At 47.6% G+C, this 16052-nt stretch overlaps 2 protein-coding genes across 11 annotated transcripts in view; both read left to right on the top strand.

The window, feature by feature from the left end:
- Wnk (Wnk kinase) overlaps positions 1-6408 on the top strand; it is a 407304-nt gene extending 400896 nt beyond the window's left edge. For all 10 annotated transcript variants that reach the window (XM_075872963.1, XM_037415295.2, XM_037415292.2 and 7 more), the window contains one exon: positions 5567-6408. In XM_075872963.1, the coding sequence (XP_075729078.1) occupies positions 5567-5744 (178 nt within the window). In that variant the 3' untranslated portion in view covers positions 5745-6408. The remainder of the gene's footprint in view (positions 1-5566) is intronic.
- Positions 6409-9984: 3576 nt separating this feature from the next.
- LOC142771477 (uncharacterized) lies at positions 9985-15767 on the top strand. The gene has a single exon (XM_075872961.1). The coding sequence runs from the start codon at positions 10134-10136 to the stop codon at positions 12126-12128; it is 1995 nt and encodes a 664-aa protein (XP_075729076.1). The 5' UTR covers positions 9985-10133; the 3' UTR covers positions 12129-15767.
- The last annotated feature ends 285 nt before the right edge of the window (positions 15768-16052 follow it).

Here is a 16052-nt window from a genome sequence, read left to right as displayed (position 1 = left end):
TCTGTAGTATAAACATTAAGTTGAAGTAGTTTTTGAATGCTCATCATCAGGTAAAATTCATTTTCCATCATTAAAAGAAATCACGTGATTAGAAACATATACTTCTTTGCTTTCCTGCCACATGAGACTTCGAAAGTCATTCTCATTGAAAGAAATAAAAGCATAAGTCTATGTTTAATAAGAATAAAAGGGTTTGTTTACCACAATAATAGACCATGGGCTCTCAAGCTGTGTTTCACAAAACAAAAAAAGTTTTGCGAAGGGCATTTTAGGGTTTCACGAGTGGCCAGAATATGTGCAACCTACATCCATTTTACTTCCTTAGCACTTAATTTATGGCCTCGACAACCAAACTTCCAAGAAACTTAACATTTAATCAAGCCATTGTACATTGCCTTACTGGTTTGTTTATTATCACAAATGCCAACAAGAGCAATTGCCCTCTAGATTAAAAATGACGAGCCCCAACCCCCCCTCCCCCCTCGCTTTTTCATGCCAATTTTCTTCATGCTTTTAGATGTTCCACAGCATTTTGAAAAAGCCGGGGAAAGGTTTGAGAAGGTTTGACTATCCCTGCAATAGACAATCTTTCTGTCAGAAGGGTCGTATAAATTAGTGTTCAGAGTGGTTTTCTGTCAAGTTATGGTAGTGTTGAATGATGACATTGATGGCCAACAGGTCACAACTAGACGCTGGAACGTGTCTTATTTTAATTTCCAAGGAAAAGAACACAAAGGGTACTACACAGAGGCAATGGCCACATTGGAGCCATCTATTATCACTCTACTCAATGCATACAAAAAGGAGATGTACCGGTGACAGCTTGGCAGCTGTTACGGCAGACTGATTTTTAGGCAACCAAGGGATTCAGGCTGGATGGTGCTTTGAATGCTAAAGCAGTCATGCAATACTGACAAGGCTTCACGACGCTGACAAATGATGTTCAGTTCCAGAAAATTCCTGACAGCCTGTACTGTGAGGCTGTCATTTGTTGAAATGCAATCTCGTCGGTTCACGATGGGGCCATACTGTTGCAGGCACTGTATAAATTTATGCGGGTGACTCTCATTGTCCTCTAAGTACGAGATATTAATGAAAACTAGCTGACAAGGATTTCAAGTATGGGGTAAGTTATTAGTAGTGTAAAATGTAGAAAAAGAATGCAAGACTAGATGACTTGCCACCGACCAAGACCAAACCTGCGACTATCGAATGACTCGTCCGATGTGCCGCAGTCATCCCTTCATCCACCTTGTAGCTGCAGTTATTTCACGCACAGAACGGCAGAAATTGAAAATGTCGAAATCTTGTGCACAAAATGACTTTCTCTCAAGAAACGAAATGTTGGCAATTTTGTTCAAATAATATGGGGTGGTGACGTGAGGTCACCACCATGCAGTAAAAGTCACTTTTTGTGAAAGTACAGCTCTTCATTTCTATAGCCCTTAGCTACTCATACAACATGATAAAAACAGCACATACTTCTATAAAATATCTTCATCTAGCGCACCTTGTGGATGACGGCAGCCGGAAAAAAAGCTAACGTAGCATGTTCCATTGAAGCACCAACAAAGTATCGTCATCTCTGTCAAATTGCCAAATGCCTTAAAACATGTGCCATTTAAAATCTGACATGCGAGGCTATTGTGTTTCAAGAGGGAAAAAAAATGAAGAAAAAGGTGATTATCTAGAGGGACCACTGTGCTGCAAGGAGTTAAGGTGGTGGTCCCACTATGGCGGCACCCACTCCACATTTCAGTCATTTTTTTCTGACACACTGCACCTACTGCGCTCACCGTATTGATTTGAAGTACATTGCATTACAAAGCTTGCATTCTCCACTTTCTAATGACAGCTAGTATTGTTGCCAAGCAGTAATGTATAGCGATCAAAGCAGTGCAAGCAGAAACCAGTGCTCTTGCTGTACAAGCCTTCGTTGTACTGGCGGTGTAGCAAAACTGTTCAATATAACCAAATGAAATTCGCTGAGCCATTTAACAAAGCATTATTCAAGATTTCTATGAATAGCAAGTAAAGTGATTATGAAGTGATGCATGCTCCAAATGGTCAAAACAATGTAAGTTAATGAGTTTTTATGTATATCAATATTGAATGGGTTTCCAGTCTACAGTGTGCTTAATATCTATATGAAGTTGTGTTCTTATGAATAGTTAAATGAATTATTAGTACTATAATTTGGCAACGGCTGCACTAGTTCAGGCACTACCGACGAGCAAAAAAAACTATTCAAGCTGAAACTCTAAAATTTTCTATATTCAAGCAGCAAGCCTTTTTCTGGGTTTTTATGAAGAAAAAATTGCCAAAAGTCAATTAGAAAATTTGTAGGATATGTAGGGTGGCAGTGAATTTAGCTCATTTTTCTGCTTGCAAGGTTTGTGTAGATTTACTTTTATTTTTTCTTTAAATTTAATTCATAACAATTATCACACTTCGGCAGGACCATGTTATGTCTTGCATTTATCACTGCTCACTAACTTTACCAAGCAGTGCTTGAAACAAATGATTTTCAAGAAATAATCAATATTGTGAACATTTTATGGTGATGGCACCATCTGTGAAAAAAACCGTGAAGTTGTCTCGCATCACTTCTGACGTTTGTCAAAAGTGACACCAATAAACATGACTATGCCACCCAAACATGTATTGGGTTCTTTCTCCACACTCCAAATTTCAGTGTTTAGCCCAGTGTTTAAATCTAGTCGCTACATCTCCAATGCACAATGTAACTCCAAGAGGCTGCTGAAAAATAAAGAGAGGGGGCAACAAAGAAAGTGTGTCACATTCCTGACCAGGAGGTTAGACTATTGTGTCGAAAATTCCAGGACTTGCTTGGTTGTCCGCCTTTCTGCCCAGGGGACTGTAGAAGTGTTTTTAAAGTACACAAAGAACTTGACCTTGCCTTCTCTTATTTGTGATACTCATACGACTACCTGGTGGTCTGCTTTCTCTTCGCCGAAGATTGTAGAGTGTTAGGCAGTGTGTGTTGAACTATTTCATGTGACAGCTGTTGAACGATAGTACAAGAATGGACCTTTTTTTGAAAGACTAGCCTGCACAAAGGGATGGTGACTTGACGTGCATCATGTTTTTTTGGGGGGGAGGGGGGCAAAGAGTGTGGGTGCAGTCTTAAGGCTAAACAGCTTCTATAAATGTTTTACAGGGTGGCGACAGGAGCGCTAAGAGGTACCTTGCATTGTTTGCAAGTCATCCCAGAAAAGCCACGAGACTTTTTTACCGGTGCGAGGCAGATACCAAGGCCACGAAATTTTTTTACCGGTGCTGGGCAGATAACTGTGGAGGCCACAAACTTCCCAGTTTCGATTTCGGTTATCTCCATGGAGGCGCTCTTCGGACTTGAAGGCCAACTCACAAGTTTGTAGATAGTTTGTGAGCAATGTCGTGGAAAGCAAACTTGCTTGCTGTCATGAATTTATCTCGGGAGCGCTTGCAAGAGACTAGATATGGAGAAAGATGGGAAGGCGAGCATGGCAAAACAAACACACTTTATCACCCCAAAAATAAAAAGCAATAAATAGAAAGCAAAAACAAACACCCGCGAGCAAAAAATTACCCAATAATAGCACAAGCAGAACAGACTGTAAGCCAGTCTCAATATGTTCTTAGTGCTAGCTGCTACTCCTAATCCAATATGGCGTCTCAACAATTGAACGTTCTTACAGTTCACGTCGGTTTTTCTCCGTTGCCATGTCGTCCGTTTGTGGAGCACATCGTTGACTCCTTGCTCCACTTTGTACAATCGCCGTTTGTAGATTCCGCCGACTGAACCACACGTCCTCAGCGCCAATGTCTTTGTCGTATTCTTCAGCCTCACTAGGTTAGGCTTAGGTCGTCATGGACTCCCTTGCTGACGGATCCAGTCTGCCGACTCGTGTGGGCTGCTACCGCTGTGGGGCAAAGTGTGATGACTGCAAGTCCACCAGGAACTGCTGTGCAAAAATGTGGAAAGTTCGGGCAGCCTCACTTGGGAGCACCTTCGAGATCGACGGTCACTTCCCGGGCCTCTGATGTCGACATACTTCAGAACCGGGCAGCTATGGTGCTCCCGTCCCCTGCGTTAGCCAAAGGATCAATACTCTGCGACTTGACATCAGGCAACATGAACAAATCTTGGAATTCAGACATGCCTGTTGTCTACGTTGAAGGAGTGTTGGTAGTCGCTCGCGTCCATGAAACAAGCCGCGTTGCCAAACTCATTACGTTAGGCGCCAGATGAAGGGGTCCGCGCTATGTACGGCTAACACAGAAGCTTAGCTAATGTATCAGCTGCATACAGTCGTACCGTGCACAATTAATGTTCCCGTTGCTCGAGTCATTGCAGCTACACGGGTTCGAGTGAATAAGAAAACAGGCTAGGTCAACAAAACAAAACTTTATTTCTATGTTAGCAATAACAGGTAAATGTCGCGTAGAGGGACTGTCTGTGTAGACAGATAACAAAGGGTAGACGCTCACGCCTGTCGATGACCTTGGCTCAGAGGGGGTATCCGGGGGTTGTTCTGCGTCTGGTGGCCGGTGCAAGAGAGAGCTTGTCACTTTCAGCACTCTCGTCTTGACCAACCGCCTGGTTTCCCTCTACCCAACGAAGGTAGGTTCCATCGCTGAGGGAGGGTAACCCATTTCGCGAGCTGGGAGGCGCCAGCAGCGGGATGACCGGTCCTTTTGAAAGAGACTTCATTGCCTCGTTTCTCGAAGGGACAGACATGTCCTCACAACTAGGCTGTTGTAAAAGGGAAGGAACTATGGGCGCACATGCTTCAACACAATCCACAGTTTCAGTTTCACAATAAAGCTCCGTTGATAGTTAGCGCTTGTCTGTGTGTTGCTATTACCTTTTTGATCTGCCGTTATATCTCGCTATTCTAATCTCATGTGATGCTGGCACATGCTGACATCAAGGCATCACTCCTTCTGGTGCCGTAACTAGAGAAAAGGTTGCTAAGTTCATCGAGGTCCTGCGCTTGCATCTTGACTGCTACTGGTGACCTCAATGTGCATTCAAATTAAAGCTGTCAAGACATTATGACATTATAATAATCGTGTTTGTTTAATGGAAAGGCTGTGCTTGTTCGATGCTGTGCTTGTTCAAACACTGTGCTTGTTCGATGTTCTTTTTTTTTTTCTTTTTTTTTCCAGTAGAGGGGGGGTGGGGAGAAAAGATTATAATCCCTTGCAACCTGTATTCCGGTTTTTGCAGTTTATCAGTGATGAACATGCTGCATAATTCGAGGCCGATAAGTGAATCAAGTCTGTGAATTGCTATGGTCAAGACATTAGCAGTATGCACCGGCTGTTACAATAGTGAGTGTCTGATGGGCAGCCATCACTGAGTTTGTCATCCAGCTTCTTTAGCTAACCTTGCAGTTATACTTGATGCAGTTTAGTAAGCTGAATGTAATGTCAAGAAGGTTGTGCTGCCAAGCTATAGGGACAGAAATGTTCTTCCCACCGATTGGCACAGAGGGCTGCATGTTTGCTGTGCAAATATTTTCTCGCTGGACCATTTGCGAAAGGACTGTCTTTGCAGGTTAGTCCAGCTGAATGGAGCCGTGCGGACATCGTACCCAACGTCCCTCAGCCCCGAGCCCAAGCCGACGCTTCACCAACTGATGCAGCAGAGGCACAGCACTGTGGCCTTGAAGGACGGGCCCCCCATGTATCCACCAAACATGCAGTTTGGACGAGGCATGCATCGTCAGCAGTGAAATTGGTGGATGCACTTTGAGCGCAGTGGTGCAATATCTTCAGACCCCATACTTGGGGGCAGACAGAGGAAAATGAATCCCTTTACCACCATTCTCACACTGCTGTGAGGAGCTCTCTTGTTTATCGTTTCTCTGCAATGTAGATCAACTCTTGCCCGCAGTCACTCACTTCTTATCGGGTGGCCTGAAGAAATGTGCTTTTCGTTTAGTGCTTTGATGAAGAGCTTTCCTTGAACGTCAGAGCGATAATTTTTCAAGTATTTGCAAATCTGCTGCACGTGGCAAAGGACTGTATAAACAGGCACCTGAATAGATGAGGGATTAACTTAAAAGGAGATACTGGTGAAATTCTCCTCCGCACGGAACAGGAGGAACAGTCTTCCGTGAAAGTCGTCATGTTTTTAGGTGTCCCATTTTTATCTCTCTCTCTTTATAGCGTGTGATGTTGGAGCGACTGTCCTGTGAGTGAATGGTGGTCAATGCGAGAGGAGAACATTTGAGTGACCACAGGTGTCATCTTTGTTTACTCTTTTATTACTGCAAGCAAAATATCTGGTGCTGTGGCATCAGGACAGTTATTAGAATGCTTGCTTACGGAGAAAAAAATGCAACTTTCTAGCTAATATTCGTACATATTTAATAATAAAAAGAATGCTGTATACAAGTTTTGTGTGCCTTGTTTTTGTTTGGCCTAATTCGTTAAAATTTGCAGCAGTCCTCATCACATGAGAGCAATACTTCATGTGATTAAGTGACTGCACGACTATAATACAGTCTAAACCTGCGATAGCAAAATTCTGAGTGAACCAAATATTTTCAGAGCACTAGCGAACGCCCATAGGAGGCAACGCATTTTGTAACTCATGATTACAAAACATATCTTTACCACTTGCCCTCATTAGCAAAATTTTTGAAAAGTAAATAATCCACTATTGTCACATAAACTGCATTCAAAAACTACTCAAATGCATTTCTGGTACACATAAATAGTGCAAAATTATCGCCACAGTGCACTTGAGCAGCTGCCACCATCGTTTACAAAAAAAACTGGCTGCACGATGTCCAAACCAAAAATGCATTTAATTAGCAGAGCATTTTTAATAAGTGAACCATAAGCATAAGGAATCTTTCTCTAGGGCTAGTTGGTACATGCTTACTGAAGACGTGTGCCATCAAGGAAGTACAGAAAGTACATCAGTGAGGTATCTAACTGTATTAACCGTGTGTGTGCACACAGCCTCTCATGCTTGTCAGAAAACATATGATCAGACTTGCAAAAAAATTATGATGCGAGAGATGCACATATTGCCACGTTCCATTTCTCAAGTTTTGTTATCGCCCCAAAACACTACACAATTCTCAGCACAAAATGCGCGTGCAGTTTTCGAGAAGCTTCCGGACTTTAGTAGATCATTTCGATAAGATCACGCCCACTCTGCGAACTGTACAGATTATTCTGGAACCTATGCCACCGCCAGCGATAACGCTAGAACATTCGATGGCAAGAGTATAAATGCCAGCGCACTTCGCCGCTTGTCAGTGGTTAATCGACGGCCGACGCTCCGTTCGCCGCTATCAGTTCAAGACTGCTACTGTAATCGGACTTTCCGTTTACCGGGCACAGGTTCGCCCAAATAAACAGTTAAATTCCAACGCAAAGTTTCCTGTCTTCGGCCACGTCACGACCCCGTGACATCTGGTGGAGGTGCTGCTTCGTTCATGTATCGGACGCCCCCGTCAAGCCGTGAACCCAGCCCACGTTGCGGAGAACACATCGACGCCAACCGTTGCGGAGAACACATCGACGCCAATCTGCGGCGCATTTCTGCAAACGTTCGCGAGCGTCGCTCGCAAAGAGAGGGCCGCTGCTCTACCAGAGACCCAGGTTCAGCTACCAAATGAAAAGGTTGGAATTTGCACAGAGGAGATGACCCACCTATTCCGTCACGCTGACCCAGACATGCCTGAGGAGAAGAAAGTTCATTTCCTCATGCGAGGAGTCAAACAGGAGCTCTTCGCAGGACTAATGAGGAATCCACCGAACACCGTACAAAAATTTGTATCCGAGGCGACCACCATCGAAAAAACCCTGGACATGCGAACCAGACAGTATAATCGTCGCCTGACTCCAGAATGCGCTGCTGCTCAAGCCAGTGTCTCCGAACACCTGCGTGAAATGATCCAAGCGATCGTGCGGGAAGAGCTGCGCAAACTGTTGCCTTCGGCGCAGCCTCAAGTGGATTCGATCGCCGACATTGTGCGAGAAGAAGTTCGGCAATCGCTTCGAATTCCCCAGACACCGCTGCCCGAGCCAGATACTGTGAGCTACAGCGCTGCAGTGCGCCACAACGCTCCTCCCCGTCCACACCAAAACGCCGCCCCGTCGCACTTTCGTCGCCAGACGCCACCGCCGCCACCACCCCCACCGACGTCCTACCGTTCCCCAACGGGCCAGCGCAGTGCGCCGAGGAAAACGGACGTTTGGCGTGCACCTGACAACCGCCCGCTCTGCTACCACTGGGGCGAGGCCGGGCACACATACCGCCGTTGCCAGTACCGACAGATGGGACTGCGTGGCTTCGCCGTCAATGCACCGCATCCGCAGCCAGGAGATCGGCCACGTGACATCGCCGACTATCTGACGGGAACTCAATGGACACCATGAAGTCCTTCCCGTTCGGTGTCGCCCAGCCGCCGCATGTCTCCGCACCCAACGCGGGGCCGGTCTCCTAGCCTGTATCCGGGAAACTAAGGGCAGCAACCGATGGAGGTGCGGTTGCTATGCGACGAACTACCGAAGATCCTCCGACGACGATGCCGCAATGGAGCTTTCGGAACACGACGCCAACCAGGCAAAGCCCTGACGGCAAAAGCTCACTTACCGAAGGTGGCCAAACGACGCAACATGGAAGCAGCGGAACAAGCCAACGCAGCCGTGACCCAACGCCACACCCTAACTGTAATGCAAGATGGCGAACTAGCGACCTCGACGTTCTTATCGACGGCCACAGTGTGACCGCTCTCGTCGATACTGGAGCTGACTATTCCGTCATCAGTGGGTCATTCGTCGCGAAGTTAAAGAAAGTTAGGACAGCTTGGGAAGGCCCTGAAATCCGCACAGCCGGAGGTCATCTCGTAACGCCTGCAGGAATCTGCACAGCGAGAGTCACCATCAACGGCCGTATTTATCCTACAGACTTCGTAGTCCTACAGCGTTGCTAGAGAGATGTCATCCTTGGTATGGACTTCTTATGCCTCCATGGTGCTGTCATCAACCTAAGTACAAAGTCGATAACGTTATCCACGGAAGAAGCACTACCGTTGCGCACGCCGTCAGGAAACCATGCCTTGAATGTGCTGGAAGAACAAGTCACCATTCCGCCTCGCTCCAGCGTCATTATTTCAGTCGGCGCTCCTCAATCACATGACCTGGAAGGCGTCGTTGAAGGCAGTCAGCATCTGTTGGTCACCCGAAATATTTGCGTCGCAAGAGGAATTGCAGAGCTGCGGGGAGGCAAAGCAACGGTTATGCTCTCAAATTTCAGCAATGAGTACAAACATGTGAACAAAGGAACAACGGTCGCATACATCGAAGAAATTGTGGACGCCACCAGTGCTTTCGCCCTCGCCGATTCTGCGGAACCTGCTCAGAGGAACCAAGCCCCTCCCACAGCTTTCGACGTCAATCCCAGACTTCCGAACCATAAGCAAGAACAGCTTAAGGGGGGACGCGGCCTTTGAAAACCGAAAAATCGCGAAAAAGTCGATTTTTGGCAAACCACATATTCGGGCAGTATGTGTCATAAACTACCTTTTCTGTAAATATCAACGTCTAATTCGTCGCGAAACCATTTGAAATAAAGTTTAGAACATGCCGCGGCGGCCCTCGCGCGGCGCGCTAGCGCTCAAAATACCCCAACTTGGCGTGATCGCAGTTTCTCGACCGTTCGACGGAGCGCCGCCATTTTGGTGTTGTTTTGTTTGTGAATTCTTGCTCTTTCTTTCCCCGCCACCTGCGTTGCCGGCGGCAGCGCAGGAGAGGAGCAAGCCGCTCATGATTGGAGGGCTCGCGAGAGCTTTCAAGTTTCCCGCGGCTGAGGCGCGCAGCTGGGATTGGGCGAAGCGCGCGCTCCCCAAGGACGCAAGGGAGCCCGCGACTGCCATTGGCTGCTGCGCGCGATGACGTAGCGCTCTTGCGCATAATGCGGCCGATGCGGCTGCTCGTCTGCTGCTCCTCCGTCCGGCGTCTTTGTGTTTCGCTCGCTTCCGTGTATCGTTGCAGCCGTTCGCATACTCTCCACGTTTCAACTGTCTTCGAAACGATTTTCAACCGTCTTTACGAGACGATTTTCAACCGTCTATACGAGACCGTTGTTGTGTTCGCTCACGATGCGCCCAACAAAAAAGAAGACGCTACAATCGTTCGGTGCAAGGAAGCGAGCTATGAAGCTTGTCCGTGCGGCGAGGCTCTCCGCTCGCACGTGCGCCGACGGTGATCGCGCCAACGGTAGCTGTGGGGCAGCTTCTGCTTCATCTACGCAAGAGAGTGGTCGCATCGACGCGCCTAGCAACGGGACTCCTGCTCCGCCGGTGCAAGAATTTGTCGTTACAAGTGCGCCTGGTGTCTCGTGCTCATCAACAGTGGCTTCCGCATCTTCTCTTTCATCGGCCTCGAGTGCGATCGCGTCGTCAACTGTGCATTTGCGAACAAGTTTCCTGACGTGCAAGGAGAAAGAGGCGGCGGATCAACAACGCGCTGCTATGCAAAGAGAACTTGGCGCTATGCCAGCGACGGAGCGGAAATTTCAGGCAATGGAGCGCGATCATAAAGCTGCCACCGCTACAAGTGAAGGCGAAAAATTTTTCCTTGTGCAAATGGATGCCCTAGACGACCTGCTATCTCGGACTCCGTGCCACCGGTGCACCGCGATTGGGATGAAGGTACGAGGAGGCACCCAACTTGGACTTGCTGCAAAGCTTGAGCTAGTATGCTTGCATTGTGGAGTAGTTTCAAGCTCATGGAGTTCATCTCGTCAGGATGACACAAAGGCCTTTGATGTGAATGTAAGAGCCATTATGGCAACAAAACAAATAGGCAAGGGACAAACAGCTCTCAATAACTTTTGGGCAGCGATGAACGTGTCCCATCAAGGCCTCCATCACAAGACCTTTCAGAAGCACCTGAAGAAATTCAGGAAACCGCAGACACAATGCATAGAAAATTTCTATGCAGAATCTGCTTCTGCTGTAAAAGCCACCTACAAAGAAATGGATCAATATTTCACCAGGGATATAACAGTTTGTTATGATGGAACATGGCACAAGCGTGGGCACACATCCCATATTGGAGTCGGGGCAATTATCGAATACCATACGGGCCTTATCTTGGACGCCGTTGTTCTGTCTAATCAGTGCCTTGGTTGCCAAGTAGGGCCAAAGCCTGGAGACGCAGACTATGCATGCTGGCTAGAGAATCATGTGTGCCAGAAAAACACCGACTCTAAATCAGGGAGAATGGAGATTGAGGCAGCTATCATCCTCTTTTCACGCTCACTGTCGAAGCACAACCTCCGTTACACAACGCTCGTGTCTGATGGAGATAGTGCCACCTTCTCTGCCCTTGTACAAGAAAATGTTTATGGACTGGTCCCCATTTCAAAAGAGGAATGCCTGAACCACGTTCAGAAGAGGATGGGGACTGCACTTCGCAACCTTGTGCAGAAAAGTGACAAGGCTTTGGGAGGGAAGGGCAGGCTGACAAAGGCCCTCATCGACAAGTTGACAGATTATTATGGCTGGGCCCTACGGAACAATTCCGAGAATGTGGCTGCAATGCGGCGGGCAGTGATGGCATCGTACCACCATGTGACGTTGACGGATGAGGAGCCGCACCACGACTTGTGCCCAGAGGGTGCAGACTCCTGGTGTCGTCACAATGCCAGCAAGATTACCGGTGTTCCACCTCCGAAGCATTCGTACAAGCTGCCACGCTATGTTGCAGATGCACTTCTACCCATTTATGAGAGGCTCTCACAGGCTTCTCTTCTGCAACGCTGCCTGGGAGCAAAGACGCAGAATGCATCAGAGTCCTTTCACTCTGTGCTGTGGTCCCTCATGCCCAAAGAGCAGCATGCGTCACTGATTGCTGTGGAGACAGCATTGCATGATGCAGTGCTAAGATACAATGCCGGCTGCTACAGGGCCACCCAAGAGCTAGCTTCATCAGTGGGGCTAACACCTGGCCACCTGGCCATTCAACGGGCAGCCGAGAAAGATTCTCTGCGCTTGAAAAAGGCTAAGAAGCGATCCCTAGAGAAGATGGAAAGGCGGCAAAGAAAGAGAGTGCCAAAGGACACCTCCAGTTACGCTGCAGGTTCATTTTAGAACTGCCTATGTGCTCAAAACTTTCAAACGTCGTTTTCTCAAAATGACTTTTTTGGCTAGTGAGGCTGCTTATTCCAGCCATATCTCTGGAACCACTCATTGGATTTCCATAAGTCTTTTTTGTTATGTACATGAATAAATTTCTGAGGGGGTGACAAGCCCGTTTTTTCAATATATTGTGTGTGTTATTTACTATATTTACTCAAAATTTGATTGATAATATCCTAATCACGAACACAAAGTTTGATGGTCTGCTAAAACTTTTCAGCAAGGAAATTCAAAAAAAGGGCTCTGTTACCCCCTGGAGTATCAATCTTGGAATCATCATAGTTAATTTCACAGTTCCAGCACCTTTTGAAAGTTCTCCAGGCCTGGAATAGGAGAACCATGTGCACTACCCTGATATTCTGTTGTAACTTGAAAACCAGTGAACATAACTTGATGAAATTTTGTAATTCTTCTAATGCTTTTGCTATAAGTCTATCCTGAAAATTTCATTAAGATATCTCAATAAACAAAAAAGTTGTTATCCGATGGTAGCCTCCCCCCTTAAGGCCCTGCTCCTGCAATACGAAGATTGCTTTTCATCGTCATCAAAAATTTGGCAGAACTCAATCACGAAACATCGCATCATAACTGAAGAAAAGGCCAGACCACTTCGTCTGAGTCCGTACAGGGTTTCGATGCGAGAACGTGAGGCCATGAAGAGACAAATTGATGAAATTCTGCGGGAAGACATCATCCAGCCGTCCAAGAGTCCATGGGCGTCCCCCGTAGTGTTAGTGAAGAAAAAGGATGGGACCCTACGTTTCTGCGTCGATTATTGCCGCCTGAACAAAATCACAAGAAAGGACGTGTATCCTCTCCCACAAATAGACGACGCACTTGATCGGCTCCATAACGCCAAGTACTTTTCGTCAATGGACCTCAAGACTGGCTATTGGCAAATCGAAGTCGACGAAAGAGACCGAGAGAAGACGACGTTTATAACACCGGACGGCCTCTTCGAGTTTAAGGTGATGCCCTCCGGCCTTTACTCAGCGCCTGCAACTTATCAACGCATTATGGATACAGTACTGGCAGGATTGAAGTGGCAGACTTGCCTTGTGTACTTGGACGACGTCGTCGTGTTTTCCTCGAGTTTCGACGAGCACCTTCGGCGCCTTGAAGCTGTACTTCAAGCCATCAAGATGTCCGGACTCACACTGAAGCCAGAAAAGTGCAGATTTGCGTGCGAAGAGCTCTTGTTTCTGGGGCACGTAATTACCAATTCTGGAGTCCGTCCCGATCCACGAAAAACAGCCGCCATCGCCGACTTCCCGCCGCCCACTGACGAGAAGGCGGTGCGCCGATTTCTGGGCCTGTGCCCCTATTATAGGCGGTTCGTGAAAAACTTCGCCCGCATCGCCGATCCACTCATTAACCTTACCAAGGCCGACGTGGAGTTCAAGTGGGAAACGCCGCAGAAACACGCTTTCCAGGAGCTTAAACATCGCCTCCAGACGCCTCTGTTACTTGCTCATTTCGACGAATTCACCAAGACAGAAACACACACTAATGCAAGCAGCGTAGGTCTTGGCACCGTTCTTGTGCAGAGGGCTGACGGACTTGAAAGGGTTATTAGTTACGCCAGCCGATCGCTATCCAAAGCAGAAGCCAATTATTCCACAACCGAAAAGGAGCGCCTCGCCATCATCTGGGCTACGTCGAAATTTCGCCCCTACCTCTACGGCAGGCCCTTCAATGTTGTGAGCGACCACCATGCCTTGTGTTGGCTAGCCACCTTGAAGGACCCTTCAGGTCGCCTCGCACGATGAAGCCTGAGACTTAAGAATATGACATTACCGTCGTTTACAAGTCCGGCAAGAAACACTCCGACGCCGACTGTCTCTCTCGTGCGCCTGTCGACCAACCACCATCCGACGACCTGGATGACGACTACTTCTTGGGAGCGATAACTACCGACGATTTCGCTAAACGACAGTGGGCCGACCCGGAACTTAAGGCCCTAATAGAATACCTCGAAGGCAGGACCGCCAAAGTCCCGAAGGTATTCAAGTGCGCACTTGCATCGTTCTTCTTGCGAAACGGTCTTCTCCAAAAGAAAAACTTTTCACCGCTTCGAGCCAAGTACCTCCTTGTGGTGCCTTCAGCTCTGCGACCAGAACTCCTGCAGGCCCTGCACGATGATCCAATAGCAGGGCACCTCGGTGTTTCTCACGCGCTCGCGAGGATACAAGAAAGGTACTATTGGCCACATCTTACCACCGACGTCACTCGTTACGCGAGGACATGTCGGGACTTTCAACTACGCAAGACACCACCGACAAGGCCGGCGGGACTTCTGCAGCCAATTGAACCACCTCACCGACCTTTCCAGCAGAATGGTATGGACCCACTGGGGCCGTTCCCGACGTCGTCTTTCGGAAACAAATGGATCGTGGTAGCTACCAACTACCTCACCCGCTACGCTGAGACAAAAGTCCTGTCAAAAGGCAGTGCATCCGAGGTAGCTAAATTCTTCATCGAAAATATTGTCCTACGTCATGGTGCCCCGGAGGTCCTTATCACCGGCAGAGGAACGGCATTTACTGCTGACCTAACTCAAGCGATCTTGGCATACAGCCAGACAAACCACCGCCGGACGACAGCGTACGACCCACAGACCAACGGCCTCACCGAGCGGCTAAACGAGACGATTGCCGACATGCTGGCAATGTACGTCAATGTCGAACACAAGGCGTGGGACGCCATTCTTCCGTACGTGACCTTCGCATACAACACGGCGGTGCAGGAGACGACGCAGATATCTTCATACAAATTGGTCTACGGAAGGAGCCCGGCAACGACACTCGAGGCCATGTTACCCAACGTCACCGACGAAGAAAACCTCGATATGAGTGAGTACCTTCAACGCGCCAAAGAAGCCCGACAACTCGCGCGTGTCTGCATCAAGAATCAACAGACGAACGACAGCCGCCGTTACAATCTTCGACGACGCTTCGTGGAATACCAGCCAGGTGAACGTATTTGGCTGTGGACACCAATACGCCGACCTGGACTAAGTGAAAAGCTTCTGCGACGGTACTTCGGACCGTACAGGATGGTTCGACGTCTCGGCCTACTTGATTACGAGGTTGTAATTTACAAACATTAACAAACTGAAACAGTGTTTTTTTGTATTATTATTGTATCGTAATTTATTCATTGTACTTTCTTGCATTATTTTTGTACCTTCATCTTTAGTTAAAGCATCGGGACGATGCCTTTTTTTAGAGGTGGGCAATGCCACGTTCCATTTCTCAAGTTTTGTTATCGCCCCAAAACACTACACAATTCTCAGCACAAAACGCGCGTGCAGTTTTCGAGAAGCTTCCGGACTTTAGTAGATCATTTGGATAAGATCACGCCCACTCTGCGAACTGTACAGATAATTCTGGAACCTATGCCACCGCTAGCGATAACGCTAGAACATTCGATGGCAAGAGTATAAATGCCAACGCACTTCGCCGCTTGTCAGTAGTTGATCGACGGCCGACGCTCCGTTCGCCGCTATCAGTCCAAGACTGCTACTGTAATCGGACTTTCCGTTTACCGGGCACAGGTTCGCCCAAATAAACAGTTAAATTCCAACGCAAAGTCTCTTGTCTTCGGCCACGTCACGACCCCGTGACAATATATTGGGTCAGTGTTGTTCTTGGAGACACACATATGTTAGGTATATTGTCTCTTTTCACGTCTACCTCTTGATGCTTCACATTCCAAACTTGTCAATAGGGTCATTGTCTCTGTGTGCATGGAAATCTTGTTCACATAGAATGCAGGAAAGTTTCGAAACCTTGGTTTTGTCGTTACAGTGTCCTTCAAAAACTGAAGGGGTAGAGAGAGGCCGATAGAAAAAAAGCCTATGGTTATGCCATATGT

Source organism: Rhipicephalus microplus, chromosome 9 (assembly GCF_043290135.1).
Source record: "Rhipicephalus microplus isolate Deutch F79 chromosome 9, USDA_Rmic, whole genome shotgun sequence".
Taxonomy (NCBI): Eukaryota; Metazoa; Arthropoda; class Arachnida; order Ixodida; family Ixodidae; genus Rhipicephalus; species Rhipicephalus microplus.
The sequence above is the reverse complement of the archived record's forward strand: the minus strand, read 5'-3'. Positions and strand labels throughout refer to the sequence as shown.